We start from the raw sequence: 14,990 nt of genomic DNA, 5'->3' as shown, positions 1-14,990 counted from the left end.
TATGCCCTGATGAAGAAAACGAGAGTATTAAAAAACCCTCTCCTTCCCCACACTATGCCCCAGACGTAAAAAGGGGAAAGTTGACTGAGTCAGGTCACAGGATTGTAGGCACATGGGCGAAAGGGAAGGGGGAAACCCTCCTTCTCTCTGACCTCTAACCCTTTTGGCAAAGGGCACACAATGTATCCCCTTCATCTCGGTCCCTCTGAGTCAAGCAGAGCTGGAGTTACCTGTCGAGGTCAGTGCAGAGCTGGGCAGCAGCTGGAAGTACCTTTAGAAATAAAATGATGAAAAAAATAATCCCTGTCTCATCAAACCATACAGTTTTCTGCTATTGAACACTGCAAAGGTTTTAAATGTTTAATTTTCTTTAACAAAACCACTTGGACACACCTTTTTGACTGTTGCTCGAGGACAGCGTGCATAAAAATAAAAGTCAGGTTGAAAATATTTATTACAGGCTATTTGACAAGAGACAAGTTTGCCTTCTTCTGCCCCAAACTACAATTTCAACAGAATATTTTTTGAGGGTCTCTACTTTAATTTCATATTCCAGCTAAAGACACCTCTCTGGATGTTTTCCAGAACACCCTCTGAAATTGGTAAGAGTACATGTTACAGGATTGAGGCAAAAAAAGCCAATCCATCTTGTCTAGTAATTTGGACTTAAATCCACCTAAAATCTCTCCTGCAGAATGCTCTAGAATGGAGGACATGGCCTAACTGTCCCGATCTGTGGGAGTCTTCAGGCTGATTTGAGCTGGGGGGATGAATGTAAAATTCTACAGAACAAGATGAGCCTGTGGGTTTGTGCATATATTTCTGCTCATTATCATCATTTGTGTGATGTTATTGTCATCACACAGATTCAAGAAGGATAATGAAACTTCTGCATGCAGACACTGGGAAGAGGCAAGGGATAGTGTGGGTCATCCAAAACTCTGCAGATTAAATAAGGTTATGAGGAACAAATAAAATCTATGAACCATATTCTTTCATTCTCTGTGTTCTTACTCCTCCATTCTGTTCTTTCCATGGCCACATGTGCTGGTGCATTCCTCTCTCTCTAGATTTTATCCTGGTTTCCTGGGAAAGCTCTTGAAGTTACCATAGCCTCTAGGTGACTTTTTGAGTTCCTGGTCTTCTACTTTGTCCACTCCTCTGAGAGTCTACAGGCTGCTTCCTAGCGTGACCACTCACCAGTCAGAGAGAGAAGATGCCAAAATAAATCTCCACCGTGTGCTTTCTCATGTCCTATTTCTCTTCATTCATGGGTCTTCTTTTTCTCTTGATAGGACCAGAAGGCTGTAACCTGTTTATCTACCATCTGCCCCAGGAGTTTGGGGATGCTGAGCTGATGCAGATGTTCCTGCCTTTCGGTAATGTCATCTCCTCGAAAGTGTTTGTGGATCGGGCGACAAACCAAAGTAAATGCTTTGGTGGGTAAAGATAACAAAACAATTAGATTCATCCAGGAAAGGGCTTTCTCTGAATACTTTACCTTTCAAACTGCTTTCTTTCTGCTTAAGCTTTATGATTTCTCTCAATTTACTCCTGTCAATACTTTCCCCCTTCCTTCTTTCTCTCCTGATTGTCTCATGCTCAGAGTTGTGTGTGCTGCTTAGAGGTCAAGGTTTGGCATCTCACCAGCAGCAAGATTCTGCAGACCATGGTGGGGTCAGAAAATACCCCACTTGTAAAGGGAGGTGGGGAGGGTGCAGAAAAGACTAAAGCAACTGGAGCAAAATGGAGGAGGCTGGTCATAGGTGAAATTCTGAGATTAGCAGAGGGATCATGTTGCAGAAGGGGAATTTCTGTACCTAAGGCAAAGGACAAACAGGCCCTGGGGTTGAAGGGAAGACAGAGGTGTAGGGTCAGCTTTCCTACAGCTGTGATGCATTAGACTGCAAGGGGGGTAAGGGCCAAGCCTCTGCTGAGAGCCTGCTCTCCTAGGGGCTGATGGCTGCTTGGTAGATCACATTCAGACATGTTCTGACCCAGTGGACCTGAGGCAGCACCCCAGCAGATAGAGATGGGCCAAGGTAACCCTGTGCTTCAGCTGACAGCCTGTGCTAAGAGGCTGGGTTTGAAAGCTGCACCTGGCTCCCACAGCTCTGGCCTCTCTGCTGGCTGCACCCCACCAGCTGGAGCAGAGAAGGAGCAGAGCCCGGAGCCGCCTGTGAGCCCCTGGCAGGGACACCTTGAGCTGCACCCACGGTGGGAGGGCTCAGCCAGCCAGCAGCCATGGAGTGATGCATGCATGGGCTCTCACTGGGATACCACCCTTTGCAAGGCTGGGGCTCTTAAGGGTCCCTTTTGGCAGTGTGGTAGCAGGGGGACCCTGCCACATTTGATCCCATACACCTGGTAGACAGGGGATCTCTCACAGCCCTGTGCCGACCACTGGGATCTGTAATTTTTGATTCTCTGCCATCCTGCACCTCTTGCATACCCTCCCTGGGAAGTGCAACAGAACAAACTATTGCTTTTCTTTTCCTGTTACTGCAGCTAATGTGGATTCTGTCTCTCAGGCAAACTTCCAGAATTAAGACTCATTGGAGTTTTCATTTGATTTTAAAACCACTCTCAATCTCCACACTGTGCTTTCTTTCCATGCTGCCTTCCCCTTTCCCCTCCTGAACAGCTCACCTCCCAAATCTCTTCCCTCATCCCTTGCTACCCACAGCGCATGTCAGAGAGTACTCCAAGAGTTTTGTGCCCTTTCTCTATGCACAGTTTCTCCTGCCCATCCACAGAGGGTCTGAACAGGCTATTTTCCCTTTTGTTTGAAGGAACCCTGATCCCTGACGAGAGGGACACAGCCCTCCCAGTCACCAGGAGTCTCTGGGTTGCTGCACTCTCCAGCACTAGAGGAATGAAGGACAAAGAGTCTGGCGTGCAGAGGCAGTTGGCAAATTCAAATTAGAACTCAAAACTATGAATTAGCCCCAATGAATACAGACCCCATTTGCTTTTTATATACAAATTATACATATATATATATCTCTGAATCTCACAACAAGTTGAGCAGACTAGCACAGCTCTAGGTGACGCTGAAAGTGACGCTCAAAGGAGATCCACAGATTGGAAATGGACCTTCGGCAATGGAATTTTCAGCTGTGTTTAGAGGAATTCTGGGCCTGGTTCTCCACATAAAGTAGTAAATGGCAGCCTTCTGGACAGCTGGGAGCCTTATGCCCACTCAGTTCAAAGACTGATGGCTACAAGGCCCCACGAGGACACGACACACACCCCATTTGTGGGCAGGGATTTGGGGCTGCTTCAGAGGTGCTGTGAGATCAAGGCTGAGAGTTGAGCAGGAGCTGAGGGGGTCTTAGCAGAAACTTTTCTTGGGTTTTACTTGGAGAAACTAAACATCAGCTTGTTGGGTGAAGTGAACTCCAGAACTAACTGTGGGATATTGAAGGCTAAAATAGGGAGGTATTCCTTTGGAAGTGTTGACTCAAGCACACAGACAAGCAAAAGAAGGGATTAAAGATTGCTGGTCTTAGTTACCTTAATCACCTTATATCTGCTTCTGAGACACAAATACCCAGGTCCAGTAAGTTTGGGATCCCAGATGTCAAATCTCTGGATTTCTCCTAGTTTTCCATAGAGCTGAGTGCCTGCTGTGACTGCTGGTCTCAGACAAACATGTCAACTAATCTTCCACATCCACCACCTCCAGAAGGATAGAAATAACAGAGGCACAGGTAGCTAACTATCACAGGTAGGTTACGTTGCTTTTCAAAACTTCCCACCCTCCTGACCTTCAGATTTAAATCAATGTAAAAGTGTAAAAGTTATAAGAGGAAATCAGGCTTTTCAATTGTTTTGCTAAGTCTACTGAAACTGGCATTTTTGTTGGGGAAATAAATTTAAATAAAAAAATAAATTACTTTTTCCTAAAGGAAAATAAGAGATTTTATTAACTTTGAAAGTAAGAAAATTCCTTCTTTGCTGCTAAAACATTTCCCAAAACTCAACATGTAAGAACACAGCATTTGCATTCTATTTCACTTTTTTTTAGTGCAGCTAGAGCTCTCCAACTGCTAGCCTGGGGGGACAGTTCTGTCTGGCCCCAGAAAGATATTCCACTATTATATGACCTTTTAAAATATATCTGCTAAGCAGATCCCAAATAAATTGCTGTAACAGAGTTTAGCCCCAGGTTGTCGAGAAATTGTCAAGAAGTCCTGCTTTAGACAAACTCTAAAAATTCTATGGAGAAAAATGTCACCATGTTTTTTTCCACAGGAACAGAAAAATCTTTATTTGACGCCTTTGTCTCGCTGTTGAACAACCTGTAAACAGCTGGCAGAAACTGAACAAGTCAGTAGAGCAGCATGTCAAAATAGAATTGTGGAGGTCTGCAAGGATGATCAGGGGGTGGGGTCACCACTCCTATAAAGATGGGCTGAGAGAATTGCAGTTGTTCAGCCTGGAGAAGGCCCCAGGGAAACCTGACAGCCCCTTCCAGTATTTAAAGTGGCTGCAAGAGAGCTGAGATGGACTTTTTACAAAATCATGTACAGATTAAAATTAAAGAGGGGAGATATAGCTTAGCTATTAAGAACAAATTCTTGACTGTGAGCATGGTGAGGCCCTGGGACAGGCTGGCCAGAGAAGCTGTGGATGCCCCATCCTTGGAAGTGTCCAAGGTTAGGTTGGGGCCAACCTGAAGCTGGGACCAACCTGAAGGTGGAAGGTGGAAGGTGTCCCTGAACAGGGCAAGGGTAGCTGGAACTTAATGAATTCAAAAGTGCCTTCCAACCTAAACCATTCTTTGTTTATCATTCATGATTTTTTTCCCCTTATTATTTGCATCTGAATTCTTGCCTGGATTTTGAACACAAATTTATCTCTTTTTTCCACTACTGGCAGGATAGTGTTGGTGCAGCTATAGAAGCGTTAGGAAGAAAATGAGATCAGAAACAAACCTTTCTCCTGGTTTTTGGAGTCCATGAGCCTGCAGAGAGCCACTAGCACCTGCTCATGCTAAAGAAACCATAGTGGGGACAGCAAGCCTTTGACATTCTCAATTTAGAGGCCACTGCCTCCTGGCTGACAAAGAGTAGTGAGGAATGCCAGCTACAGCAAACACCAATACCAGATATAAAATGTGAAAGTGCTCAGAGTATGTCTGTTGTTTGCCCTAGCAGGACTGCCTGCTCTACCATGTAAGGCTGCCTAAGAAACAGCCCTGATTTCTCACTGAAAAAAGTCATTTAGTCTGGGAGGCTTCTTTGCCTATGACTTTTCTTCTGCTGCACACATCCAGGCTACACCCAAATCCTTCTCATTTTCTCTTGCAATTTTTCAAACCTCTGGCTTCTTTTTTTCTCCTGTCCCTGTCCTGATGCAGCTGTAAGATGGCCAAATGCAGAACCATCCTTGTCCTTCCCATTCACCAACAACCTGTGTATCCCCATGACCTAAGCCTCCATCACTGGCCATATCTGCATCCCCTTGGGTTTCTCCTCAGGCACTGTCCTGTCCCCATTCTTGTATTCAGACTCAGTGATTTCACCTTCACAGGTTCTGCCCTTCTCTCTCCTCTCTCACTGGTTCTTCCCTCAATTCCCAGCTGACCCTGTAGCCTCTGCCCACACACTCCTTTTGCAGCCAGCATGTTTTTCCAACTGGGCTGTGCTGTCAATTCCCAGTGCAATGGCAGGGCCACAGAAGGGCTCCTCTCACTCAGAGCAAAATTAGCAAAATTACACTTAGTTGGACACTCCTTGAAGACTCCCATTCTCAGAGTGGGCTGGTCTAGGAAGACTTGCACAGAGGTGAAGTGTGCTGCAGCCTGAATGTCAACATCTGCAGGAGCCCAGAGTCTGTGTCTGCACAAGTGAGCATTCACACTGGGTCTCTCACATTCCCACTACACGTGTGCCAGTTATTCTGTGTGTAGGTGTGCTGAATGTCAGAGGATGTGGATTACATCTTCGTGCTGGTCTCAATGGTTCTGGTGATAATTCCCCTCTCACTTATGTAGATACTTTAAATGTGAGCAGTTTGTGTACAAGGCTAAAAGTGAACTCCAATAAAACAACGCTGTTGAGGCTGCTAAGGCAAGTAGGCAATGTGAGAAGGGCAACTTTTCACCCTGCCCACACATGGCTAACTCTGCCTCTGTCATAGGGTGACGCTGCAACACAGCCCAGCAACACTCACTGCTGTCTCATAAAACACATCTAAAGAAAGCACTTGAAGACATTAAGTTAGTGAAATACAGAGACAGACATATTCTAGAAAAATGTCTTAATGGAGAATTGAGTGAGCAAGACAGGTTTAGGCAGTAATAATTAGGAAGACATGTCAGAAATTAGGAAAAAGAAAATACGGATGGAGAAGCAGAGGTCAAATGTTTATCCCAAAGTGTCAAATAAGATGTAGCTAAATTAAAGCTGGAGGAATCGCCTCACTGGAACACTTGGTGTGCTCCAGTCACCTCTTTCTGAGAGCAATAAGCACCTGGATCTGCCAACTTTTTGCACACCATTGAGCAGCAGACGCTGTCAGGCCAATTCTGCTCCATGTCCCTGCTTTGTCCCCTACATGTCTCCTTGGCATGTGCCTCTTCTTCATACCCATTGCTGTAGCAGTTTCAGTTTCTCCCCATGGGACAATGACTCCAGAAGGCTGTGAACAACCTGTCTTATTCCCAGAGAGATGCTGTGGTTTCCCTCCACTCAGCTTGACATGCTCTGACACCACAGGTGTAAGCAAACACAAGTGGCATGTGTTTTTCTCCTTTTCTGCACATTCCAGATGCACTTTCACACCAGCAAAATGTCCCAACCCTTTTTGAAATGTCCCACATTAAACAAAACAAGGAGCATTCCAGCTTATAAACTGCACAGGCTTCTTAGGACCATAGGTTTATATATCCTAAAGGAAATATCTTGTTTGACTCCTAGTACAACATGAACATTGATTGTTTCATTCCAGATTCCTGCAGGGAGTGCATTTGAAAGTTGCTAATGGGCCACCTCATTTGGAAAAACATCCAGCCTTATATGAAGATGCCAAAATAGAGAAAATAACATCACTTGATGAGGGTCATAATAGTTAATTAAGTTTGCTGTTAAATAATTCTATTCCCTACTAAACTCCTCCTAGCTTATGAAAAGAAACTGGGGAGACAAAGGAGAGAGATTAAAAGTGAGAAAAGCAGTGAGGAATGAGAGCTGAACACAGGAGGGGGTGAAGCTCGGGAGAAGGGCTGAGGGATGGGCAGAGCTTGTATCCTGTTATTAAAAACATGCTGTGGCAGTTAAATGCTGCAGTGGGGTGGCAAAAAAGGCGGAGTGGGAGATGCAAGGCAGCAGGCAGGTCGTGATGATCTACAGAGTTTCAATCTGGAAGCTGAAATAGAAAGAAGGAAGCTGTGTCAAGAGAATAGGACACTGGCAAAGCTGTACAGGGCCCTGGGACAAGGGGCATTGCACATTAGGTCTAAAGTGCATTGGCAGCACTCCACAAGACATAGGAGTGGAACAAGGGACCCTGAGGTACATTAGGAAAATATTGTTCAGCACCTGCTGACAATGTGCCTCCAATATGCACTGCCAAATATGGCAGTTTCTCATTTAATAATAAAAAAAAAAATTAAAAAAAAAAAGGTAACAACTCTCCTTGGGTTCATCCAGGAAATGAGCAGGTGCAGAAGTAAGGTGTTGTAAAGGAAAGAAATTCTTGTTGATGTTCATAGCCCATATGGGTGATCACAGGTCAACCTAGCTGTTAGGATTGAGCTCCCCTTCTTGGAAAAGTACACTGACACCTTTGCAGAGGTCTTTAGTATTCATGGATGAGGAGAGTTATTTATCAGACAAAAGGTTTTTGGGGTTTCTTTTCTGAGTCTTCTTTTGGTAAACAGGAAATTCCCACCAAATAGATGCATTATTAGGAAGGTACTGAAAGTACTGGTATCAGTACTATGATTAAGTTTGATTCATTTTTTTCTTTTTAGTATTAACCTGATTTCAAATTTCCCAAGGAAGTCTCTACCTGATCCTTTCTCCCTGTAGCCCTTTGAACTGGGCTCTGTCCTTTATTTCACATGATCTAGTGACAATACATTTTGTTTCAGGTTTTCTGGAAAATCTGTTTGTCATTCCCATATGGCTACAGCCTACAGATCCCAGCTCAAAGAGCAATGGAAGAAGCCACTTACTTGAGTGCCACAGCTGAGACAAACCAGAAATTATTTTCCAGGCACATTAAGCATGTCTGACCCCCGGTATGTTTCATTTCAGATCAGCACTGGTTTGTTGTGGTCCTCTCCACTCTGAAGGACCTGGCACAGCCAGAGAGCCAAGGAGGGACTCATAAGGTGTGTCCAACTAACCCAAGGGGAGGAGGACACCCCCAGGGGGATGCTTCGAGCTCTCGGAGAGAAGGGGAAAGAGACATAGAAGTTTAATATCTGCTAGCCTATTCCAAAGCAGCCATGCTCTGAGATTTCAGGTCTGCAGAGTGAGGATGGAACTCTTCCAGCTGATAAGGAAAGAGTTGTGTGAGTAAGAAAGAGAAGGAGCTGTTCATCAAACTCGCTGTACAGCACCTCCAGCCATTGCAGTTGGCTGGGGGAGGCTTTAGGGGGAGGAGGAGGAGTGGGAGAAGTATTAGGGCTGTGAGCCACTATTCATTTACAAACTATAATTAATTTGATGTTTAGATTAATTTCTGATGCACTCTCAAAGGTGCACTGAAAGCATTTTTCCTTTATTATAATGTTGATTGCTTATTGGGGAGATAAATCTAACTGTCAGTTATGCACTGACTTACCAAAACTTTCAGACCAAGCAAGCATGTATGCATAAGGAACAGCTGTTTGCAGCTCTCCAGTTAAAGGGACAGCTCTGTCTTTTCCCAATAACTTACATTACAGAAAACCTATATATTGTACACAGGGACTTCTGCTTTCTTTTGTAGCTCAACAATTTATTAGACAAGAATATGTGAGCAGAATCTATCTTCTATTTATCTGGGTGTCCATGTGTCTATCACTGTTCTATCCATCTTCCCCCACAAGTGATAAAGTCTACCCAGAATTTTTTTAAGTTATGGGTATGTGTGTATATACCTACTCACGTGCACACTTACACCATCATTTTAAATGCTCTTTCTCCCGGGGTAATTAGATGGAGGAACTCATTACTGCAGGGTCATTGTGGCTCCTGCTTTACTGACTTTCAAAAAGGAAACGGTCACTATCTAATAGAAGTAACCAGAGTTGAGTTAAGACCAGAAGAGGAGTTTTAGTGCTACTTTGATTCCTGTCAGAAGTTTCTGTTCAGAAGTCAGAATAATGACCCCTCCAAAGGACAGGCCCATTCCTGAACTCAAAGTGATGGATTTGCAGAGTGCAGACTCTACACCTCCTTCTCTTTTGGGACTGCAGACCCACTAGAGCATTTCGTCAACACATGGCATCTGGGTTTATTTTTTGTTGTCCCGAGATCTCTGATACAAGGCAAATTCAAGCTGTAGAGTGAGTGGATGAGTCTCGATCAGTCCATGAGCCATTCTTCAGCTTCCTTATATCCACCCATTCTGCCTCATCCACTGCACAGGTCTGCTCTTCACCATCTTGAAGTCTGTTGCCTGGTTGGTTACTGAGCAGCTGTTCAATAGATCCTCACATCTTCATGCTTGGCCCCACGCCTTCCTTTTATATGATACTCAAACTCTGCCATGAATATGAATTTATTTTTATTTCCTCATCTGTTTTCCTAAGACTTTTCCCAGCAGAGCATTTGAGAGGTTCACAGAGCTAAGTAATGGCGTTTTGCTGGTGCTCCTGGTGTCCTCATTTCACCAAGGGGGTGATGAGGCAGAGAAATATCCAAAACTGTTTCTTGATCTTGGATTCCTAATCTCAGTTGCCACAAGCCTGATCAGTCTGTTTACCTGCTTTGTCTAGGAATTTAGCATAATGCAGAGCATGTTATGTTTTTGTCTGCTTCAGATGCAGGTATAGACAGCAGCCTTTCTGCCCGTGAAATTTCAGCCCATGCACCAAAAGAAGAGGAAAACCCAGTAAACCTTCATCCTCACTGAAAACTAAAGAGGCTTCATACATCTCCAAAAACACTCTGACACAATTTTACATGTATTTTCAACATTTGTATGCCATTATCTCAATTTGGGAAATGACAATTTAGCCACAGCTGGACCTTGCTTGGGCAGGACTCAGCAATGGCAAGGGACAGGAGCACCCACTTTTGAGAGAGAGCAGAGTTTAATGACATAGATTCAAGTCATGGTGTACCACTGGCACTCAGAACTTGCTCTATTTTATTTAATAGTTAAAAAACAGCCTAGAGGTCTTACTAAAGGAATTCTGTGATATATTATATACTTAGCATAACTGGGATGTCATAGTAGAAATAGGGACAAATTCCAGTTTTCCAAGGCAACATCTGCTTGTACAACTACAAAACCATCCTTTCCCTGCCTTATTTACTGTCTAAATTCCAACACTTACATTAACAAGTCTGATACATTGCCATTTTCCTTGCCCTGTTATGTTATTCATTCTCAACAGTAATTAAAACAAGGATGCCATGAAAGAGAAAAATACAGAAATGTGTGGTTAGAAGCAATGCCTTTATGCATATACAAAGCAATACAGAATTAAAATTTTATAGGTAACATAATTTCTTGCATTTCTAAATTGAGTACTTAATTTTGCAACCTTATCGTTGTTTCAATTTATGGTTGCATGTGATATCTTCTCTTTTTAAGTAAGTAACTCTAAATCAAAAACTCCTCAGATAAGATTAGCATCTTCAAATAGTATATATTGACATATTCAAAAGCTGTCATCAGGGTAACAACTTGCAGATCCCCATAAAAACAGGTGTATCATTCTTAATGATGAAATTTCTGGTTTCATCTGTATCAAATCCCCAAAAACAATTCAGCATCAGCTCCGCTCTCCCCAGGGTGGATCTGTCACATCACACATATATAAGTATTTACATGATATATATATTATATAAGATATGCATAGTTATTTACATTATGCATGTACTACACATACATTTGTTCAATAACAAATATAAAAACTTGCAGACACAATTGTTATTGAAAACAATGAAAACTGCAGAACAATTGTTTGAATTTTAGCAACCCACTCCAATGCTTGCTGGCCTTCAAGGTGAAGAGTTTTCCTTGTGTTCAGTCTCTAGCTTTGCTGTTCTAATTTATGTCCCCTGTCTCTCATTCTCCCACCATGCACCTCTGTGAATCATATCTCAAGTTGGAAGGGACCCATAAAAATCACAGAGTCCAACCCCTGACTCCTCCCAGAACTACCAAAAATTCCTGTGGTTGAGAGCATCATCCAGATGCTCCGTGAACTCTGACAGGAAACAGATTTTCTTCCTTTTGGACAGCATGACCTAAAAATCTGATTGTGTTCTGACCATTTAAAGGTGAAATTAAATGATTCTCCTAAAAATAGGAGACCCGTTAAATCCTTCTCTAGAAGGGTCTTCAGAAATCGTGAAGCCTTTAGCCAGGTCTTTGTGCATCTTCTGACATGGCTAAATAGGTTTCAGAAGGATTATTGTTTTGCCAGGTTTTTTTAAAATTCTAATGAGAGAATTTTTGCTACTGGGTTTTTGAATTTGATGCAAAAGACACATTTTTAGGGGTGGCTCATATTTTCACCCCATCCATTATAATTAAGAGCCCTCTACAAACCACTAACATATCATGCTGTTCTCAGGTCTTTAATTTTTCTGTTCAAAGGCATATTCAAAACCACATTTTCAAAATATATTTATATTCCTCTTAGTTCTGTAATTAAAACACAATCCTATTTTCTAGTCTTCTACCCAAGGGTGAATCAAGAGCTCAGATGGGTCACTGGGCAGAGGCCCCAGAGCCAGTACTAGATCAGGATTTAGTAAATCATAGTGTTATGATTCAGGTCCCATAGATTGAATGCAGCTATTCTGAGGAGCTGCAGGCTGTTCCTCACTCTGATCTCCAAAATTCAGGCCTTTGAAGGCAACTAATGGTGAACATTCTGCTGGCAGATCCACAGGAATTTATCAGCATCTTTGCTGTAATAAGACAGTTTTTCTTTCCCATTGTTTTTGGGAAAAGAAGCCAGACAATCATTTTCTTACCCTTTGGGGGTGGTTGAAAACGTGGAGGTTTTACAATGGCAGTGAAAGTACCACAAATGTAATAGCTGGTTGAATCTGGAGATGTTATCCTCCAGTTAAAATGTGCACAATTCTTTATTTTCTACTCTTTCTACCCAGCATAGGTCAGTGCCAGTTCACGACCTCCTGGTCTAGATGTTGAGAAATTTTCTCTTTTCCTTTCCTTTCCCAATGACTCACTGCATATGAGGAGGTTTGTTTTCCTGTTGAGTTCACTTTTAGTTTGGTTAGCTGTTTTTCACACAGTCGCCTCCATAGAAAGTAAAATATTCCTTCAAAAATCACGGCCAAAAACTGTTCATTGCCACTTCTGGCTTCTGAACAAAAACTTCCAGGCTGCTGCACAAGAGAAGCTTCAGGCCTTTCTGTCTCTGTTGGGTTGTCCCAAACTACCCATAAAGAGGTATCAGGTGTTCAACACCCAGCAGGGAAGGGGTGGGTAGTTGTCCATCTGAGCAATGGTCAGCAGAGCAAGATGGGAAGGTTCTGTGCATTACTGCACCAAAAAGGGGTTTATTTCGGAGGTTCCCTGGGACATGAGAGAACTGCTAAAAAATAGTGACTAGTACAGCTCATAGCTCACCTTCCCGACAGGATTTCCTGGTTTGTTTGGGTGTTTTGGTTTTTGGATTCTTCTTCTTGATCCAGGAAGGAATTTTATTACTTACCTACTATAGGTAGGTAAGTAATAAAATAATTAATAAGGTAAAAAATATTTTCAAGAACAAGGTCACTTTTTATGGTACTTGTCTCTTATAGATCAAGAAGGATGACTGGTGATTTTAGCAGTTGCCTTGTTCATACATGGCTTTTTTATCCAAAAGTCACAAATTAAGCAGGATCCAAGAGAGAATCGGGGAGCAAAGAAATTAGATTTAGATGAAAAACAGATTGTGACATAGCTGGTGGGAGGTTCAATAATTATTTTCATCTGGTTTATATTGCAAACTTCAACAAAACAAATGTAAAAATAGCCTTAATTTTGATTCAATAACAATCTCAGTGCATCCTTAATTCAGCATCAGCATCTACTTAGAATCTGTACAAAACCTACTTTATACTCATCCTTTATTTCCAGTTTCACATTGGAGAAGAGCACGTATCTTCAAAGGTTCACCTGCTTTTTTCAACCATGTGATTTCCCCCATAAACCTTATTCTGGCACATGATGACATCAGATGTTTTCAAGGAAGGCTCAGAAAACAAGTCAAGAAGAATTCCATCCATTTCTGAGAGCATTTAGGAAATAGCTTCAGTCCTACACATCATTCAGAAAGAGGACAAATACTATTTAGTCATCTACACATGATTCTTCAGTGGCTGTTTGTGCCTTGTGAGGAACATAATAATCATCACCTGGGCTGGAACATCATGTTTTTTTAGAAGAACCACAGTGGTTTTTGTCCACAGCAGACATTTATGCACACTGGTCCAGTGTCTGTTTCATGGGCTCTCCAAAAAATGGCTGAAGCCTCAATCCTTCACTTCTTCCATCAATTCATTGGATGGTTTCAACTCCTACTTAAAAGAATAGGTAGAACCACAGTCCATAGCATCAGACAAGTAATTGCTCATCCTTTAGAAAACCTCTGTTTACAGGAAAAAGAGAAGTTTTAATCTTTACTCCACTTTTATGATGAGAGATCTGTTGTGGTTTTCTCTATGAATTTTTTACTCCCTTTTATCTTTTTAGAAAAAGTTAGTCCTGATCATGTGCCCAGATGTATATATGAGCCAAAACCTTGGATCACAGAATCATAGAATTATTTGGATTGGAAGGGACCTTAAAGATCATCTCGTTCCAGTCCTCTACATTTTCCACCAGACCAGATTGCTCCCAACCCCATCCAACCTGGCCTTGAGCAGGGATGTGGCACCCACAGCTTCTCTGGGCAATATGTGCCAGAGTCTCATCCCTCTCACAGTAAAGAATTTCTTTCATATATATAATCTAAATTTCCCCTCTTTGAGTTTGAACCCTCAGATCAGATCTGACCATGCAGTTTTAAAATTGTCAAAATCCTAGTCTAATCTAGAGTCTTACCCTTGTGCTTTCAACATGAGTCATGACAAGAATTTTCCTATGAAAAATAATCAAACACCATACAGATTATGAAAGAGAAGACTCGTGGCTAGAGTAGTCCTTCTTGGTCTTAATGACCATATTCAGGGTCAGCATCTACAGCCCTCTGATTTCAGAGGAGACACTGCTTCTTCTGCCTGGATATTTCTCCATCTCGAGATCTTCCAACAGGCAATGCACAAAACCAGGGACCAACTTCTCTGCACACTCCAGCTCACACTGCTGCAATGTGGAGAGGCAGTTTCATGCACAGGAGGACAGGAAGGCGACATCAGGAAGATACTTGTGTATTTCAAGCTACCTTCTGCACTGTGTTCTGACCTTTAGAGAAAGTTAATCATGCCATCTACTTTCACTCTTCATTTAATCTCCCCTTCCCATCTGTTCAGTCTCTCTCAGCTGGAAACAAGATGAAGAACGAGTACCAGTCAGCCCTCTCAGTGGTCTGCAGCCCACACTTTGGGGCCATTTATTATAAGGCATTAACATCAATTGTCACCTGTATCATGACTGTTACCTCAATCCGTCTCAGATTAGTAAGCAAGAACTGATTCTCTAAATATCTGAACAAATGAACAACAGACAGAGAGATATGCAGTATCAGAAGAGACTGTTCTGATCCTTTGGACTGAAATCCAAAATAACATATGCCAGGTGCCTCAGCTCATGTGACAGGTTAAAACCTTCTGCTTGAGTTATAGCATCCCTTTTAG

General features: G+C 42.5%; 1 protein-coding gene across 16 annotated transcripts in view; it reads left to right on the top strand.

Moving 5' to 3' along the window:
- The window catches only part of CELF4 (CUGBP Elav-like family member 4), a 712,244-nt gene that overhangs the window by 650,330 nt on the left and 46,924 nt on the right, over nt 1–14,990 (top strand). For 11 of the 16 annotated variants that reach the window (XR_011678996.1, XR_011678995.1, XM_071425772.1 and 8 more), the window contains one exon: nt 1,296–1,439. Coding sequence is in view for 14 of the 16 variants with exons in the window: in XM_071425772.1 (XP_071281873.1) it covers nt 1,296–1,439 (144 nt within the window). In the remaining 2 variants the exon portion in view is untranslated. The remainder of the gene's footprint in view (nt 1–1,295; nt 1,440–14,990) is intronic. The other 5 variants (XM_071425783.1, XM_071425784.1, XM_071425780.1 and 2 more) reach the window with 1 other exon arrangement.

The sequence above is a fragment of the Agelaius tricolor genome, unplaced genomic scaffold (assembly GCF_023055355.1).
Source record: "Agelaius tricolor isolate 1412-34295 unplaced genomic scaffold, bAgeTri1.0.p SCAF_4, whole genome shotgun sequence".
NCBI lineage: Eukaryota > Metazoa > Chordata > Aves > Passeriformes > Icteridae > Agelaius > Agelaius tricolor.
The sequence above is the reverse complement of the archived record's forward strand: the minus strand, read 5'-3'. Positions and strand labels throughout refer to the sequence as shown.